Source organism: Hippocampus bargibanti, linkage group LG06, assembly GCF_051943395.1.
Source record: "Hippocampus bargibanti isolate YZ-2025 linkage group LG06, ASM5194339v1, whole genome shotgun sequence".
NCBI lineage: Eukaryota > Metazoa > Chordata > Actinopteri > Syngnathiformes > Syngnathidae > Hippocampus > Hippocampus bargibanti.
The window spans coordinates 22,724,923-22,741,805 of NC_142739.1; the positions used below are offsets into that span (position 1 = coordinate 22,724,923).

General features: G+C 41.5%; 1 protein-coding gene across 4 annotated transcripts in view; it reads right to left on the minus strand.

Annotated features, from left to right (window-relative positions):
- The window catches only part of galnt1 (UDP-N-acetyl-alpha-D-galactosamine:polypeptide N-acetylgalactosaminyltransferase 1), a 49,836-nt gene that overhangs the window by 12,348 nt on the left and 20,605 nt on the right, over window positions 1-16,883 (minus strand). For all 4 annotated transcript variants that reach the window (XM_088999621.1, XM_088999620.1, XM_088999619.1 and 1 more), the window contains 3 exons: window positions 10,188-10,290; window positions 416-568; window positions 161-329 (listed from right to left, as the gene is read on the minus strand). In XM_088999621.1, the coding sequence (XP_088855747.1) occupies window positions 161-329; window positions 416-554 (308 nt within the window). In that variant the 5' untranslated portion in view covers window positions 555-568; window positions 10,188-10,290. The remainder of the gene's footprint in view (window positions 1-160; window positions 330-415; window positions 569-10,187; window positions 10,291-16,883) is intronic.

Here is a 16,883-nt window from a genome sequence, read left to right on the forward strand (position 1 = left end):
AAACCAAAACTCGAACAAATTCGGAAATGGCGCTCCACGTCATGCTTTTCGATTCCCGAATAAATTCGGGATGCAGTGAATGAGTTTGTGTGGCAGTGAATGAGTGAATGAGCATTTGCCTAACGCGACATTGTGTAATTGTGATGGAGAGGATGCTCACCCTTCGAGCCGGACGTCAGGTAACGAACGATTGAGGGCAATCATCTCGGAGGCCATGAGGTTAAACTGGTTGATCTTAAACATCTCCTTCATCTTCTCCTGGTTCTCCTTTGGGATCACCACAGGCTTGCCTCCCTCCCCGGGACCGTCCCGCGGTCTCGCCAGGGCGTCTGTGGAAGACGCAAGCAAAGGAGTGATTGAGTGAGCGTATGTGATGATTTCACCATTGGGCGATGCGTGAGACATGAATATTCACCCTCTCTACCAGGCAGCCCTCGCTCTTTCCTGTCGTCACACTTGTTGCATTCGCTGAAGTAGAGCAGGATGAACATGTCCAGCATCACCCACACCAGAGAGGTGGCCAGGACCACTTTGCAGTAGGCGAACCTCCGCATCCTGGTAACGTCACCTGAGGGAAAGACAGAAAAAAAGTAGCGGTTTACGACGGAGGGTGAGTGCGTGAGTTCGATGAAGCAGTCACTGATTGCGTTTCTTTTCATTTATTTTTGTTTAGTTCGTGTGTCTATTTTCTGCAGGCAAGCCCTCCCGCAGCTCATCTTCTCAGCACCGCCGTTTGTCCTTCTGTCAGCATGCTTGATTTGCCATTCATAAGCGGGCTTGTTGGTCCCATTAAAAAAAGTTTCCGCTAATTGTACTTAATCACTATTTTAACTTTTGCAAACGATGGCTGCGTTTTTTCCATGGAACACTCAATATAAGGCAATGGCGGTCATTTGGACCATCATTGCTTGCTCTAAAGCGAGATTGTTTGGGGGAGCCCATTATGATGACTCTTTTTAGTCACACGTCCAAGTAACACGACTGTATTTTCCAGTGTAAAGGCACACCCTTGATTTTCTTCAAAGAAATGACCCTGCGCCTTATACACAGGTGCGCCTTATAAGTGAAGTCATATTAAGCCACAACAGGTCTCGCAATGACTGTCAGCAACCACGATTCCATTTACCCCTTTACTGTAGCGCCTTTTAATGTGGTGTGCCATATATTTGGAAAACTTTGATATATTATATTTGGAAAACCTTGATATATTTATACATCATACAGTAAAGTCTCGTTATATCGATATTCAAGGGAGTCCGAAAAAATATCGATATAACCGGGACTATCGATATATCCGACCCTGTTTGCATGTAATTTTCTCCGTGCGTGCATAGAAATAGTATCGATATAACCGGGACTATCGATATATCCGATATCGATATAACGAGACTTTACTGTATTTGAAAAACCTTTTTCATTCAGGTGCGCATTATACTGTATTTTGCGGTGTAAAAGGTGCAACCCCAATGAATGGTGCCATTTCAATTTTTCCCCATATATATAAGGCTCACTTGACTATTGGGCACACCTTCAATAAATGAAAAACGTTTTCCAAATATAATACAGAAATATACATACAAGTTTTACAAATATAAGGCAGACCACATTATAATGTGCTACAGTAGAGGCTGGGGTGACGCACGACTTCTACAAGGGGGAAATGGAGTGAGTGGCTGCTAACAGTAGTTGCGAGACGTGTTGTGGCACAATATTACTTCACACATAAGGCACCCCTGCGTAAAAGGCGCAGGGTCATCTTTTGAAGAAAATCAAGGCTTTTGCGTGTGCCTTACACACCGGAAAATAAGTTACATGGAAAAGGTTTGAAAAGACACCATTCATTGGGGGTGCGCCTTATACATTGAAAAATATGATACTTAAATTCCTCAGAATACAAGCAAGACTGCATCAGAGATCAAGATCAAGATTTCTCCAGTGCCTTCAACACCATCCAGCCAAGTCTACTGGGGGACAAGCTGCGGCATGCCGGAGTCGACCATCACCTCACATCCTGGATTACAGATTACCTCACAAACAGGCCACAGTACGTGAGAGTAAAGAACTGTGAGTCGGGCAGGCTTCTCTGCAGCACCGGAGCGCCGCAGGGAACAGTCCTGGCTCCATTCCTCTTCACCCTCCACACCTCAGACTTCAATTACAACACCCCAACCTGCCACCTTCAGAAGTTCTCTGACGACTCAGCTATTGTCGGCCTCATTACAGAGGGAGACGATAGGGAGTACAGGGGACTGACAAAGGACTTTGTGGACTGGTGCCAGCAGAATCACCTCCAGATCAACACCGGGAAAACCAAGGAGCTGGTGGTGGACTTCTGCAGGAAACAATCCTCACCTGCACCATTGAACATCCAGGGTTCGGACATTGAGAGGGTGACCTCCTACAAGTACCTGGGTGTTACTCTCAACAATAAACTGGACTGGACAACAAACACGGATGCCCACATCAAAAAGGGACAGAGTCGCCTCTTCCTCCTCAGGAAACTGAGGTCTTTTGGAGTTCAGGGGTCACTCCTAAAGACTTTCTATGACTCTGTGGTGGCATCAGCCATCCACTATGGCATTGTCTGCTGGTCAGGCAGCATCACCACCCGGGACAGAAAAAGACTGGAGCGCTTTGTCAAGCGGGCCAGTTCTGTCGTGGGCTGCTCGCTGGACTCTCTAGAGGAGGTGGGCAACAGACGGACGCTAGCTAAACTAAAAGCTATAACGGACAGCCCCTCCCACCCCCTCCTGCCCATCCTGACAGCTCTGGGTAGCTCCTTTAGCCAGAGACTATTACACCCGCGCTGCAAGAAGGAGAGGTACCACCGCTCGTTCCTACCGACTGCTGTCAGGCTTCACAATTCCCAATGATCACATGTGAAAAAAAAAAAAACTGGACACTTGTAAATATGGGTTGTTGCAATATATCTAAATGCATTCTTGATTCTGCACTATGTACAGTCTTGTTTATAGAACGGTTTTTGCACATCTACATTTGCACAGTATACAGTTGACATTTTTATTTTGTTATGCTTAGAATATCTTGTTTTCTATCCTTTCACTCCCACCCCAAACCCATCCCTCTTCAATTGCTGCTGTGGACTGCAAATTTCCCCATTGCGGGACGAATAAAGGTATTCTGATTCTGATTCTGAAGTTTCCCTGATCTGTGTGACGAAATCACCCTGGTTTGATATCCTCCGATTTGTACGGCTCCTCAAGGATGGAGAGTCCTTGAGCAGTGCAACACACTCGCTCCCCAACTGCTTCCAGGCACTTGAAATACGCTCTTCGCTTCAATGTATCGCAAATTGTAATAATTGTGTTCTTAAAAGTCAACATTTGCGCAAAGCATGTGCCGACAATAAAAGCTCTACCACTTAATAGTTTGACTTTAGACAAAATTTTGTATTTTGTTTACATGGGGAACATCAATTACTGTATTTTCCGGTGTATAACGCATACGGTAGAATAAGGTGCACGCCCAATGAACGGTGGATTTTCAAACTTTTTCCATATATAAGGCGGACCGGACTATAAGGTGCACCTTCAATGAATGAAACAAGCTTTCCAAATATAATATAACAATATCAAAGTTTTCCAAATGTAAGACACACCACATGATAAGGCTCTAGAGTAAAGACTACGGTTACGCAATACTTCTTCTACAGGGGGAAATGGAGTTGGTGGGTGCTGACAGTAGTTGCCAGACTTGTTGTCGCTCAATATGACTTCACATATAAGGCACGCCGGTATATAAGGCGCAGGGTAATTTTTTGAAGAAAATCAAGGCTTTTGGGTGTGCCTTATACAGCGGAAAATATAGTATTTATTTGAGTCTGTGCATAAGATGTCAAACTAAAAACATGACTACTGTACAAGGCACATATACCACAGAAGTGCATCCCAAATAAATGTACATTTGACCCATTTTCAAAACGTTTTCAAACCGAAGATGCTTAAAACTCAAGTGACAATTCGGCTGCCAGCGTTGCACACACGCCACTTGTGTGATGAAATGAATGTTTTATAGTAACAAGGCAGAGCTTTCAATACACAAGGTGGGGAGAGCTCTCCACCAGTTCCTAAATAACCTGGTGGGTATAAGCCAATTTGCCATTTGTACATGCAACACGGAAAATCCCTGCGCGCTCAAGCACCATCACAAGCGCACGCACAAACACACAACATAAACATTCTCAAAGCGGCGTGAGAGAAGCTGTGACAGTAATTGCTTTTCTTTGGCAGGCAGCGACAGACAGACAGAGCCACATTAAAATTCCTCTGCTCTCCTTTCCGCCTCTCTTGCAAGCGCCATCTCCTCCACTCCAAATGACTCCTTGCCTCAGTCATCCCTTAGGTTACAGCAGCACAAGCAGAAGGAAGGAAATTAATTTAGCCACACCGATTTCTCTCTCGTCGCCGCAAGACAAAAAAGGTGTTTTGTGCGGAGCTAACTTGGCCTCGCTTACTTAAGCTTGGGAAGATGTAGAACTGCAGAGCGGCGTTTCTAAATTCCGCCTGATAGGATTGCGGTGCCACAAAGTGCCATGCAAAGCAGAATGAGAGAGTGAAGATCTGCTTGTTCTGCCGCCAGGGCCAAATATTGGATTGTGAGTGTATACAGTGAGACCTCAAATTACAAACACCTTAACTTACAAACTTTTCGTCTTACAAACGTCAAATTTATGAAAATTAAACCTTATAATAAGCACTATTTTCATAATACACACCCACCACGGCTGGCGGAGTGATCTTCGGCGGAAGCACACGACCGAACAGCACCAGACGTTAAGTTACCAACAGTCCTTATGGAAGGTGACTGTCCTTCCATAAGCCATCAACGACCATCAAAAAGGTAAATAAAAATTTATTTTACAGCACAGTTTATTTCTTTAATTACAGTCCTCATGTAATGCGCCTCTCTTTCCAAACAGCAATTCCCTTTTACCTTCGACCTCCAAAGCCATTCCATCAAGCCATAAATGACCATCACAAATGTAAATAAAGTGACTTTATGATACAATTCGGTGTATTTCTTTCATTACAATACAATAGCACATTTATTTTACATAGAATAAGGTATGCTGTGTGTAGTTTTAAGTATATTTTACGGAAACCCGGGAACGGATTATTCCCATTTTAATGGTTTCCTATGGGAAAAAAAAAAGTTCGTAAGTTGAGGTCTCACGGTACTTGGATTTGTAAGTGCATGCGTTCATAGATGTGTAGAGCGAGAAGCTAGAGACGTTTGCCGCAATGTTACTATTTCACATCGACATGGTGTCATAAAGTCGTTCTGTGTGCGTCAGACTGGGGGGCAAGTGGCCATACTTCAAGTATGACACTGACGAGTCTCCACCCTATCATCAAAACACTTACATGTATTTTGATTGATGTGCCATCAAACTAGCAGCATAAAATAAACAAACAAATACATAAAAACATAAGCAAAAAAACAAACACATAAATAAATAAATAAATAAATAAATGAATAAATAAAATACAGTAAAGTCTCGTTATATCGATATTGAAGGGAGTCCGAAAAAATATCGATATAACTGGGACTATCGATATATCCGACCCTGTTTGCATGTAATTTTCTCCGTGCGTGCGTGCATAGAAATAGTATCAATATAACCGGGACTATCGATATATCCGATATCGATATAACGAGACTTTACTGTATAAAACTCATTATTTAAATGAATCCAAACAAGTAGATACATAAACAAATAAATAATTAAGATTAAAAAAAATAAACAAACAAATACATTAAATAAAAAAATATGCATAAACAAAGACAAAATAAGTGAACTGATAAAATAAGCAACGAATAAATAAATAAAACAAAAAACAAACAAACAAATTGACACAAAGAAATAAAAAATAAAAATAAAAATAAAATACGACAAACTAGGTAGACAGATAAAAATAAACAAACAAATAAATCAAACAAGCAAATGAATTAAATAAAGACAAAAAATAGACACATAAACAAATAAAAAATAAATACATAAAATTAAAAAAATAAGCATAAAGTAAACAAACCAACAAATAAATTAAATAAATACATAAACAAAGACAACAGATAAAAACAGATAAACAAACAAACAAATAATTGAATCAAACAAACAAATACATAAATGAACAAATATATAAACAAATAGGCACATAAAAAATAAAAAATAAACAAAAAGTAAATAAACCAACAAATACATTCAATAAATAAATACATTCATAAACAAAAAAACAAAGACAAAATAAGTGAACAGCTAAAAATTAAACAAGCAAATAAATAATGAAACAAATACACACAAAATGAAAACAAATTTAAAAAAATGAACAAATAAATAAATTAAACAAATAAACAGATCAACAAACAAATAGATTTTTAAAAAAGCTACGTTAACATTTATCATGCTGAGTTTCTGCAAAAAAAAATATTGTTCAAGTCTAGCCGAGTTGACGGCCATCAGATAAAGATTGGAAATAGCTGCTAATGTGAAGATGATAAGAATGACCAACAGCTGCTTCAATGTTCTTGTGTTCAAAAGTAAGAGCCAACCCATGACATGAAGGAAAAAAATGCCAATAGTTCGTCAAGAAACTGTTGCTGTACCAATTGGCGCGGTGATAAAGGGGAAACAAACGGAGCACCATTTGTACAGAACAGGATTTTGTGAGTATTCCGCGTTGTATTTGTAAACGTATGTCAGTATAGTTTATGGTGGTCCCCTCCGAGTCTCTTTCATGCCTAATTTAAAAGCCAGCCGTTCTGTCCTATTAAGCACACAGGTCTGTGCTCCGTCTTCCTTCTCCATTAACGTGTCATCATCACTCTATCCGTGTTTCACATCCCCATCCCGAGCATCTGCATTTAACCCTCAGCCACCTCACATGTTTTCGAAAGCGGTTGCCATCGTTACGTGTCTCCTTGTGTACAATTTCCCCTTTGCGCCCTCCCCTGTCGGTTCCAATCCACTCCTCTTCTCTGCTGACTTAAGCCTGCTTCAGATGTTGCACAAGGAGAGGATGCGGAGCGTTAGTTTCTTCATAATTATATGACTGCGAGGGAGGAAGCGCCCTTCAGCAGATGCAATATTCATGTCCTGTAAGTAAATGAAATGAAGAAACGGAAACGGAAAGACGGTGTCTGTATGTGCAAGCTCCAATGAAAGGGGCGCACTGTGATGTTATAAACGCCATGACTGTAGAATGGCGATGCGCTGAAAAAGGAGCAAAGTCAGTCAACATGTAGTCCCCAGGTCATGCGGGAGCCATGAACTCGACAGTTTCCAAGACAACACGGATGGGAGTGTTCATTGAACTGGCGTGGCGCCTCAACTGGAGCAGAACAAGGTGCAGGCTAATATTAAGGAAGTCAAACAAAACAAAATGGCCCAGAGGTTCACATTCAAACATAGATGCGGATTAACACAGACGGACGGACAGGCCAAAGGTGCCGTGGTCACCTCATAACCAGGCCACGGTCTTCAACAGCAACATAACTCGTAGGCTAATAAGGAAGCAAAGAAAAAAGAAGGAAAGGAAGGCAAGGAGAAGAAAATTCATGTTTAGACATTGGATGGCTTAATATACAAGTGTTAAAGTCAAGGCCCGGGGGCCAAATCTGGCCTGCCACAACAGTTTATTCGGCCTGTGAAAGCAAATCAAACTTGCATGATGCTTGCTAAAGTCCAAACCCAAATTTCAAACTGTTCCATGTAAACCACAATAACAGGTTACAGCAGACTTCTTTGGTCACCATGTAGGCTTAGTCATGCTAATGAGGTGATACCAGTGGTAATGGGGCAATCAGAGCCAGGCATAAAACATTAGAAGTAATCCAACCGAACAAATGAAGTAAATAGATTAGCTTCAGGGGGTAGTCTACTGCGCCCCCAACCTTAGAGCAGGGACCGATCACAGCAGAATCTGGCACGGCCACCTCTGTCCATTAGGGATATCTACATAGGGCCAGAGTTACCAGCACAACTTTAGTTCACTGACGCAGCTCTTCGAATGAGGAGCCAAACGTCCGACACCGTCAAAGAAGTACAAATTACGGCTGAAGAAACATTTTCATCCGTGATAACAGTCATTATTTTCGACTTCAGATTTGAAAACTAGTTAGTTATATAATTAGTTGTGTACTCTGTACGTAGTATGTGGAGGGAATTAAACATTCTGATGGCTTCCCCAAATTCATAACAAAAATGAGTTTGACACCTTGGGCTTAATGTTTCTCCACTTAATGGAGAATTTGACTTGAGATTCTCCTTTTACCCGATGATTGATGAAATAAAAATGTGAGTATATTGTATATATGTATATAGTATATATGAGTACATTGTTAAATATCTTATTCAAGTACAACACTATAGTATAAGAAAACATGCTAGCGTGTATGCATACTAATTAATTTTTTAAGCGACCATACGTACGCTTTACCATGCCCGCAGTGCATATTGTGTATGTGTGAAATCGAGAAATAGCGCCCGGAACTGACACCGCGCTTCTGAATATGGTGTGCCACATGGTCGTGAAAATACGGTAACTTGCACTTTTGCTTGAAATATAAAACAGAAATAATAAATAACGTATATGATGTTGTAACACAAATTTGAAACAGTTATTTTGACAAACATGCTTAATGACGGTACCCCCCCCCCCCCCCCCCCCCCCGGGTGGTCCGGTGGTTAGCGTGTCGACCTCACCGTGCAGTTACGAGGTTCGTAACTGCACGGTGTTTGCATGTTCTCATGTTTGCATGTTCTCCAGTGGGCCTGTGGGGGTTTTCTCCGAGTCCACCTCTTTCGTCCCACGTTCCAAAAACATGCACGGCAGGCCGATTGAACACTCAAAATTTTTCCCGAGGTGTGAGTGTTTTTATCTCTGTGTGCCCTGTGATTGGATGGCAACCAATTCTCGCGTCATGCCCAAAGACAGCTGGGATAGGCTCCAGCACCCACCGCGACCATTGTGAGGATAAAGCGGTCCGGAAGATGAATGGATGGTTGTATGTATGCTAAGTGACATTTCAGCAAAGTTAGATGTATTTGCTGCTTTTTAATCGCCAATGTTTTTCCATTTCATATCACTATAAAATATGAGACTATTAAAGAATATTAAAATGTCAATAAAAGGTTGCGAAGTAAAACAGTATTTTTAAAATGTATCCACAGCAAAGATAATGAGAGTCAGACACAAAAAATAAACAATGAAAGAAAGTGCGGCAAAAGCGAAAAACCAGCTAAAATTGATTAGCAATTTAAAGCTTGGCATGGGCACAAAGAGGAATTAAATACTCTCATCAGTTAGATGTTCCCAGCCAAAGTCGATACAGATTACCGACAAATGGCTACACACATCCAGGGCCGTACTATTCTTCCTGGAATGCATAACACTGCAACACTGTGATTGTTCCTCTATCTTCCCGTCATGATTAACTCATTCACTGCCAGACGATCTGCAAAAATGAGTCCACTCCAGTGCCAGAGATTTTGTCATTTTCACTCAAATTGCAGGACCCACAGACTATTGAGTTTTAGGACTACATAAATATTCAATTCAGCACAAGAAACCTTAGACCCTCTTCTTTCATCGAAAAAAAAATAATAATAATAATAACTCCCAAGTTATATTGTTCAGGAGTTATCTGAGCTTGAAATGGGGGTGGCTGTACAAAATACAATACATATATTGATTTATATAGCGCTTTAACAACAGCTGAAGCTGTGACAAAACGCTAACATTGACAAAAGGCAAATCCTGCCCCCTCGTAGCAGGGAAAAACATTGCCGTAGGTCTGACCAGCGCTTTACCGGCACCCCCCGCAAGAAAAAACTAAACCCGAACAAATTCGGGAATGGTGCTCCACATCACACTTTTCAATTAACAAATAAATGCGAATGAGTTAAAAGAGAAAAATGATATGTATGTTCCCAAATTACACCGACAGCCACATCTTGCGCTAACAGGTCTCTCTCATCAATATACTTCCAAATTAAGTCACATCACGAGCAAAGGAGAATGTTTGAAGCAGCAGTTTTGTCAGTGTGTCAGCTGTTCTTTGCCAGCTTTGCCACACTTCCAGACACTGTCTGAACAGGATTTACTTTGTAAATGGCTGAGTTATCAAAGGTGCGATCGACCGGTATCAAGTCTCCCACTGGCTCATACCTGTCCAGGCGGCCTCTGGTCAGATGCAAAGGGGCTCCACCGGTGAAGAAGGCAGAGCGTCAGAGATCCCACTTCGTCCTTTTTGTGTCACGCCAACATGCTCCTGGAGGAAACCAGACAGAAACACACAGGATGAAACACAGGCAGCGTGTTTTGTAGCTGCACAGAAAATGTGGAAAGGAATGGAGTGGTAGTTCTTTTTACATATGCGAGGCACACAACAAGGATTGCAAAGAATGACAATTATAAGTGACTACAAGAGGAACAATGTGCTCATAGAAATGGGTTTTGCCTATATAGCGTTCGCGGTTTAAGAACAGAACTTGTTCAACAGGTTTGGGGCAACTAAGGGAGTATGAATGCTGACCGTCCAGTTTAGGTTCATTGGACGAGTCTCAGTCATTTGGTGAGCTACATAAATCACCGTAAATTACAAAAAAATGATTTTAAAAATAAAAAATGACACAAAATATGACAATATTCAGAAATAAGTCCACGTCCCGATCAGTGTATTAAAAAGAATCACTGTACAAAGCCAGGAAAAAGTCCAAAATTCTCAATTTTCCCCTCAAGGGATGTAAAGTCACGACATACACAGGAAGACCAGAGTGAAGATGCCCTACCCTACAACCTGAAACAGATTTCCTGGTCGTGCTTTCAGAATACTCTGAACTGTCAACTCTTCAACTGCCAGTGTTGCAACGCATATTTGCTGCGACACTTCCCTTATCAGTGGAATTGTATCATCATTCGGCGAATGGAAAGTGGACCTTGAAACGTCTGCAAACGTCAATCATTAACAACCGGTGTTCATATCTAGATTATCAGAAATCAATCAGCAGTTGTCCTTGTAAGTAGACCCGAAGGTCACGCATAAACACAGTGTCTTGATGTGACGCAGATGGCGCACCCGAGAGATTGACAACTCAGTGCTGCTCATTTCATCGGATTTAATGTCTATTTTTGAAAAATCCAGAGAGACCGTAGATGAGAGTGAGTCAGAGTGGGCATCGGCAGGCATGCGTGCGAGCGTTCAATCTAGTTCTTGGCCTACTTTAAATCCAAGTGATCATTCTGGCCTACCGGGGCATTATATTGCCGTCCTGGATGTTATACCACAAGAAGCATGATATCATAAATCTCTTCCTGCCAGATATATTGGTGGGCTGTGCTGCAATGACACCAAAGGCGTCTGTCTGTGTCTGTCTGTCCCCTCCTAACTGAATCCCAATTGCACATCTTTTGATTTTGTCTTACACGGTTTAGGCCTCCACAAAGGATGATATACATTTTTAGTCACCCGTGTGCAAATCTGAAGCATGACAAGCAAGCACCTCTATAAATACCCATCAGACACGCACTGCAGATCAAACTACAGCGCAAGATCTGTCAGTCCAAGACTGCAATAGTGTGCGACATGCAGGAAAATAACAAAAAAAGGGAGACACGCGATGAGGATAAGCACACAAATGCTGTAAACATGATAAGATAATAATGCAAAAACATAATGGCAGAGCAGAGGGTTTCTTCCAGTGTAATGAGACCTAAACGGCCCATCTGGATTTAACTGGCTGCCTAGCAGGCTAAAGCATCTGGGACTGAGATGAAAAAAATATACGCATTTCGGTGACTAAACTAACCTGAAAAATATTTCGCTGAACTGACTTGTGCAGCTAGAATGTTTAGATGCAATCACTATTAGTGATGCCAAGGATGAAGGTGAACTTGTAGAGAAGTGGTGTCAAACATACGTCCCACGGGCCGCAACCGGCCCCCAAGGAGATTTGATCAGGCCCGCAAGATCAGTTAAAAGTGGAAGAAATGCACAAACAACATGGAATTCATATTTTAATGAGATGCAATTCAATGATTTTTCCACTAGGGGGCAGAGTGGTGCTGTTTCGATCAACGTAGAAGAAAAACTGTGGTGGTTTTTTTTCAACCGTGGTTTCAACACCCTCATTAGCCAAAATGTCAGACTCATGACAGAGAAAAGTATGAGTGCTTGCAAGGACAACTGAGAAGAGCCAAGTTGGATGAATTGCCGGCAGTTCTGAGAAAACAGCAGTCAACTTTCAGGCAGAGCCGAGAAGTCAGTGAAGCAGCAGTAAAATAATAATAATAATAATAATACATTTCATTTCATAAGCCCCTTTCAAAACTCTCAAGGTCACTTTCCAGTCACAGGATACGTTGGGTGAGCAGCGGCAGCCATACGCGCCAGTTTTCACTCAACCCGGAAGTAACTCAAATAGATGGAAAGCTAGTTAGCTAATAAATAGCTAATAGATAGCCAGATAGCCAAGAGCTAACCAGCTAACAGCCAGCCAGCTAGACAGCTAATGGCCAGCTAATAGTATATAATTCAGTGTAAAATCCAACTATCTAATTGCTAGCCAAATAGCATTAGCATCATAGCCGTATTCCTACAGCAACTTTGTTAAATGATGCATGTTGAAGGCAGCTGAACTTGTATGTCCCGACAAGCCACACGCTAATGCTGGTATTAGCCTGATGAGGAATACCATGGCAGAATACACCAAAACTCATGAAATACATGATATTTTGATTATTTATAGCATGTATGGTATCATTTTAATGGTCCGGCCCACTTTGACACCCCTGTTGTAGAGCCTCATCCTGCCATCTCTTTGCAGACAGACAGTTGCATTTTGATATTAATGATTCTGAATTGTTCAGAGAAATCATGAACAAGATGAATGTCTCCACATTAATGAATATCAATAACAGATTTGTCCCCCGGTCCTTGACTTTGACAGTGTCAAGGACCGGGGGCCAAATCTGGCCCGCCACATCATTTCATTCGGCCCGTAAAAACAAATCAGGCATGTCAAGTGCCAGGATGCCTGCAAAGGTCCAAACCAAAATTTCGAATTGTCGTATGTAAACCAAAATCACAATCATTATTCTTGACTTCAGATTTGAAAAACTAGCTAGTCATAAATTTATTGTGCGCTCTATATGTAATATGTGGAGGGGATTCACTCATTCACTGGCATTCCCGAATTTGTTCGGGTTTTGGTTTGTATTGCGGGAGGGTGCAGATAAAGCGCTGGTCAGACTTCTGTTTTTCCCTCCTATGAGGGGACAGCATTTGCCCTCACCCCCATTTCAAGGTCAGATAACTCCAGTCCCATATAACTAAGGAATTAACTATTTTTTTCTGATGAAAGAAGTGTGTCTAAGGTTTCTTACGTTGCAATGAATGTTTAGGTACTCCTAAAACAATTTGAGTGAAAATGACAAACACCCTGACACTGGACTGGACACATTTTTGCACATTGTCTGGCAGTGAATGGGTTAAACATGTCTTCCCCAAATTCATAATGGCCCTCGAAAGCAAACAGTTACTACAATGTGACCAGCAGTAAAAAAAAATGACTGACACCCCTGAATAATAATAACCTAGTGTGTCATAATACCTTTGGTATTCCAGAAAAAAAATACATTATGTGGGTATTAAACTCATAGCCCTTTCGTAGCCTAGAAGTAGCTCAGTTACAAGACTGTGGTGACTCCTTGTCTATCGGGCAGTTTAAGTCGAGCTAGCAAACGGTGACAGTGGTTCATATTAGTGATGACCCCAAAAGCATTGACATGAACAAAATCTTTAAAACACATCAAATAAAATAGAATACTATACATGGATTATATCTTGGGTGGTTGTGTCCCGTGGGACCCTTTACAAACAGAGAAACAACTAATTTGGACAGAACTGAAAGAAAGGGCCACGGGATCTTGCCCGAGTTTAGTAACTACCCTGATGTGCGTATGAGTGTTTTGTGTCTGGGTTTTTCTAAGTGTTATGTGATTCTATGTGTAACATACGCTGTAACAGTGTGAGACATCACACATCATATTTGTATTCACAACAACAAAGTGTCATGTGGCCGTGCCTCTTTAATACGGGCCTCCGCATTCAAGTTGCCGCTTTACTGACGTGTGAAAGGACGACCAGGGCATGCTGCCAACAGGAGATGAACTCTCTAGAACACAAACTCTATGCAATAAGAGAGCGGTGAAGGGTAAAAAAAAAAAGTATATCTATGTATATAAATGACACCAAATATATTAGAGGTAAGTGTAACGAGAACTTGACAGTTCTGGAGGGATATAGAAAAAGTGGAATTTGAGGAATAGCGTAAAATGTGATGCTCGACCATGCTTTGCGGTGCTACTTTGACTCACTGTTACTGGATGAAAAGGGCCACAACCTGGTGTGCTTCTCTGTAGGTGACGTGCATTGGAACGTGTGGGAGATGTTATTTATTGTGCATATTCTATGTGCTCGCATGGGGGAGGCGAGGAAAGGAAGAGGAACAAACAATGACCAAGACAGACCCAAAATGACCGCTGCAGGGAAGGAGTAACGGAGAGAGAGATAACCGTTTCCTGTTGACGTAGGGTTGAAAATACAGGACAAAGAGCAGCAGGCCACTAGACCACTTCTGACTGCGTGCTCTGACTTCTCGTACTGCGTAGACTTGGCCCAATGCCAAGCTTCGTCCATGTCATCGCACTCTCACCCTTGCCAAAGGAGGAAAGACTATATTTGGTTCTGTAGGCTTCACTGTCCTGGATGAAATGCACTCAATTAATTGGGTGTATGTCAGGATAGGCCTACGTAGTAATGGATCCAATGATCCTCCATCGAACTCGGTTTTGTGCATCCTCTTCTCTCACACCAGGTACTTTCATCTCCTCTTTGACAACCTCCATGAACCTCCACTTTGGTCTTCTTCTCTGTCTCCTGCCTGGCAGTTCAAGACTCAGCATCCTTCTCCCGATACAGTCACTCTCTGTCCTCTGAACATGTCCAAACCATCTCATTCTGGCCTCTCTGACTTTCTCTCCAAAGCATCTAATATGAGTTGTCCCTTCGATATACTCATTCCTGATCCTATCCAACCTGGTCACTCCCAAAGAAAATCTCAACATCTTCATCTCCGCTACCTCCAGCTCTGCTTACTGTCTTTTCTTCAGTGGCACTGTCTGCAGTCCAAACATTATGGCTGGTCTCACCGCCATTTTATACACTTTTCCTTTCATCCTAGCTGAAACCCTTCTATCACACCTGCCATTTTTCTTCAGCCGTTCCAGGCTGCCTGGAAATATTTCTTCATCTCTTTTGCACACTCTCCATTGCTCTGGACAGTTGACCTCAAGTACTTAAAATCCTCCACCTTCTTTATCTCTTCTCCCTGTATCATCACTCTTGTACTTAGATCCCTCTCATTCACACACATACATTCCGTCTTGCTACGACTGATCTTCCTTTCCCGGGCATACTTTCACATCTCTAGTTATTCCCCTACCTGTTCCCTGCTCTCGCTACAGATCACAATGTCATCTGAAAACATCATGGACCAAGGAGATTCTTGTCTAACATCGTCTGTCAGCCTGTCCATCACAATAGCGAATAAGAAGGGGCTCAGAGCTGACCCTTGGTGGAGATCCACCTCCACCTTGAATTCCTCCGTCACCCCGACAGCCCACCTCACAACTGTCAGTTTGTGGTACACATTCAGCTGCACGTGCATTTTTATCTGCCGAATACAACATTTGCCTTGAAGTGCATTTACAGCTGTCAGAAAATAATTGTCACAAGAACACAAGATTTGAAATAAACTAAGTAATTTCCTCACCATTGATAGAAATGTTCACAAGATTGAAAAGATCCACTGATCAAATCATGCCCTAATACACAATAGATTCATATCTCACTTTTATATTTTTTTAACAGGTCAGCTCCAAAACAACACAGCGCAAGAATATAATTCCTATTATTGTCAGTTAGATTCAAGATGGTTGATTATGGCAATCAATAATGTACATTGTCCTAAATGGTCACCTCTAGTGTCAGTACTGATGTTCCAGTTCACTCGAAATTTATTCATGCTACTATTTCTCCTCTGTTGTTGCGTTAATAGGATCAAGAGTTTCCACTGCCCCAAGCTGTGAGCCCAACGCTCCCGGTAACATTTCCAATTAAGGACAGAGTTTGCGATTCAAAATAACATTTCATGCAATTCAGTGCAATGGAAGACGTTTTTATATGTATAAGCAGAAGTGACACTCTTGAACTTAAATTTTTCTTTTTCCAGCTTGTCCAAAACAAACATTGTAAACACGTTTGGTGAAATAAAAGTGTGCAAAGCGCCTTCGCTAGACCCCCAATATATATATATATATATATATATATATATATATATATATATATATATATATATATATATATATATATATATATATATATATATATATATATACACACACATACAGTAAAGTCTCGTTATATCGATATTCAAGGGAGTCCGAAAAAATATCGATATAACCGGGACTATCGATATATCCGAACCTGTTTGCATGTAATTTTCTCTGTGCGTGCATAGAAATAGTATCGATATAACCGGGACTATCGATATATCCGATATCGATATAACGAGACTTTACTGTATATACAATATTTAGTTTCTCGCATTGCAATTTCGACCGCCGGTTTCAATTTGTGGGTGCATCACAGAGGTTCTGTATTGTGCATATTCTATGTGCTCGCATGGGGGAGGCGAGGAAAGGAAGAGGAACAAACAATGACCAAGACAGACCCAAAATGACCGCTGCAGGGAAGGAGTAACGGAGAGAGAGATAACCGTTTCCTGTTGACGTAGGGTTGAA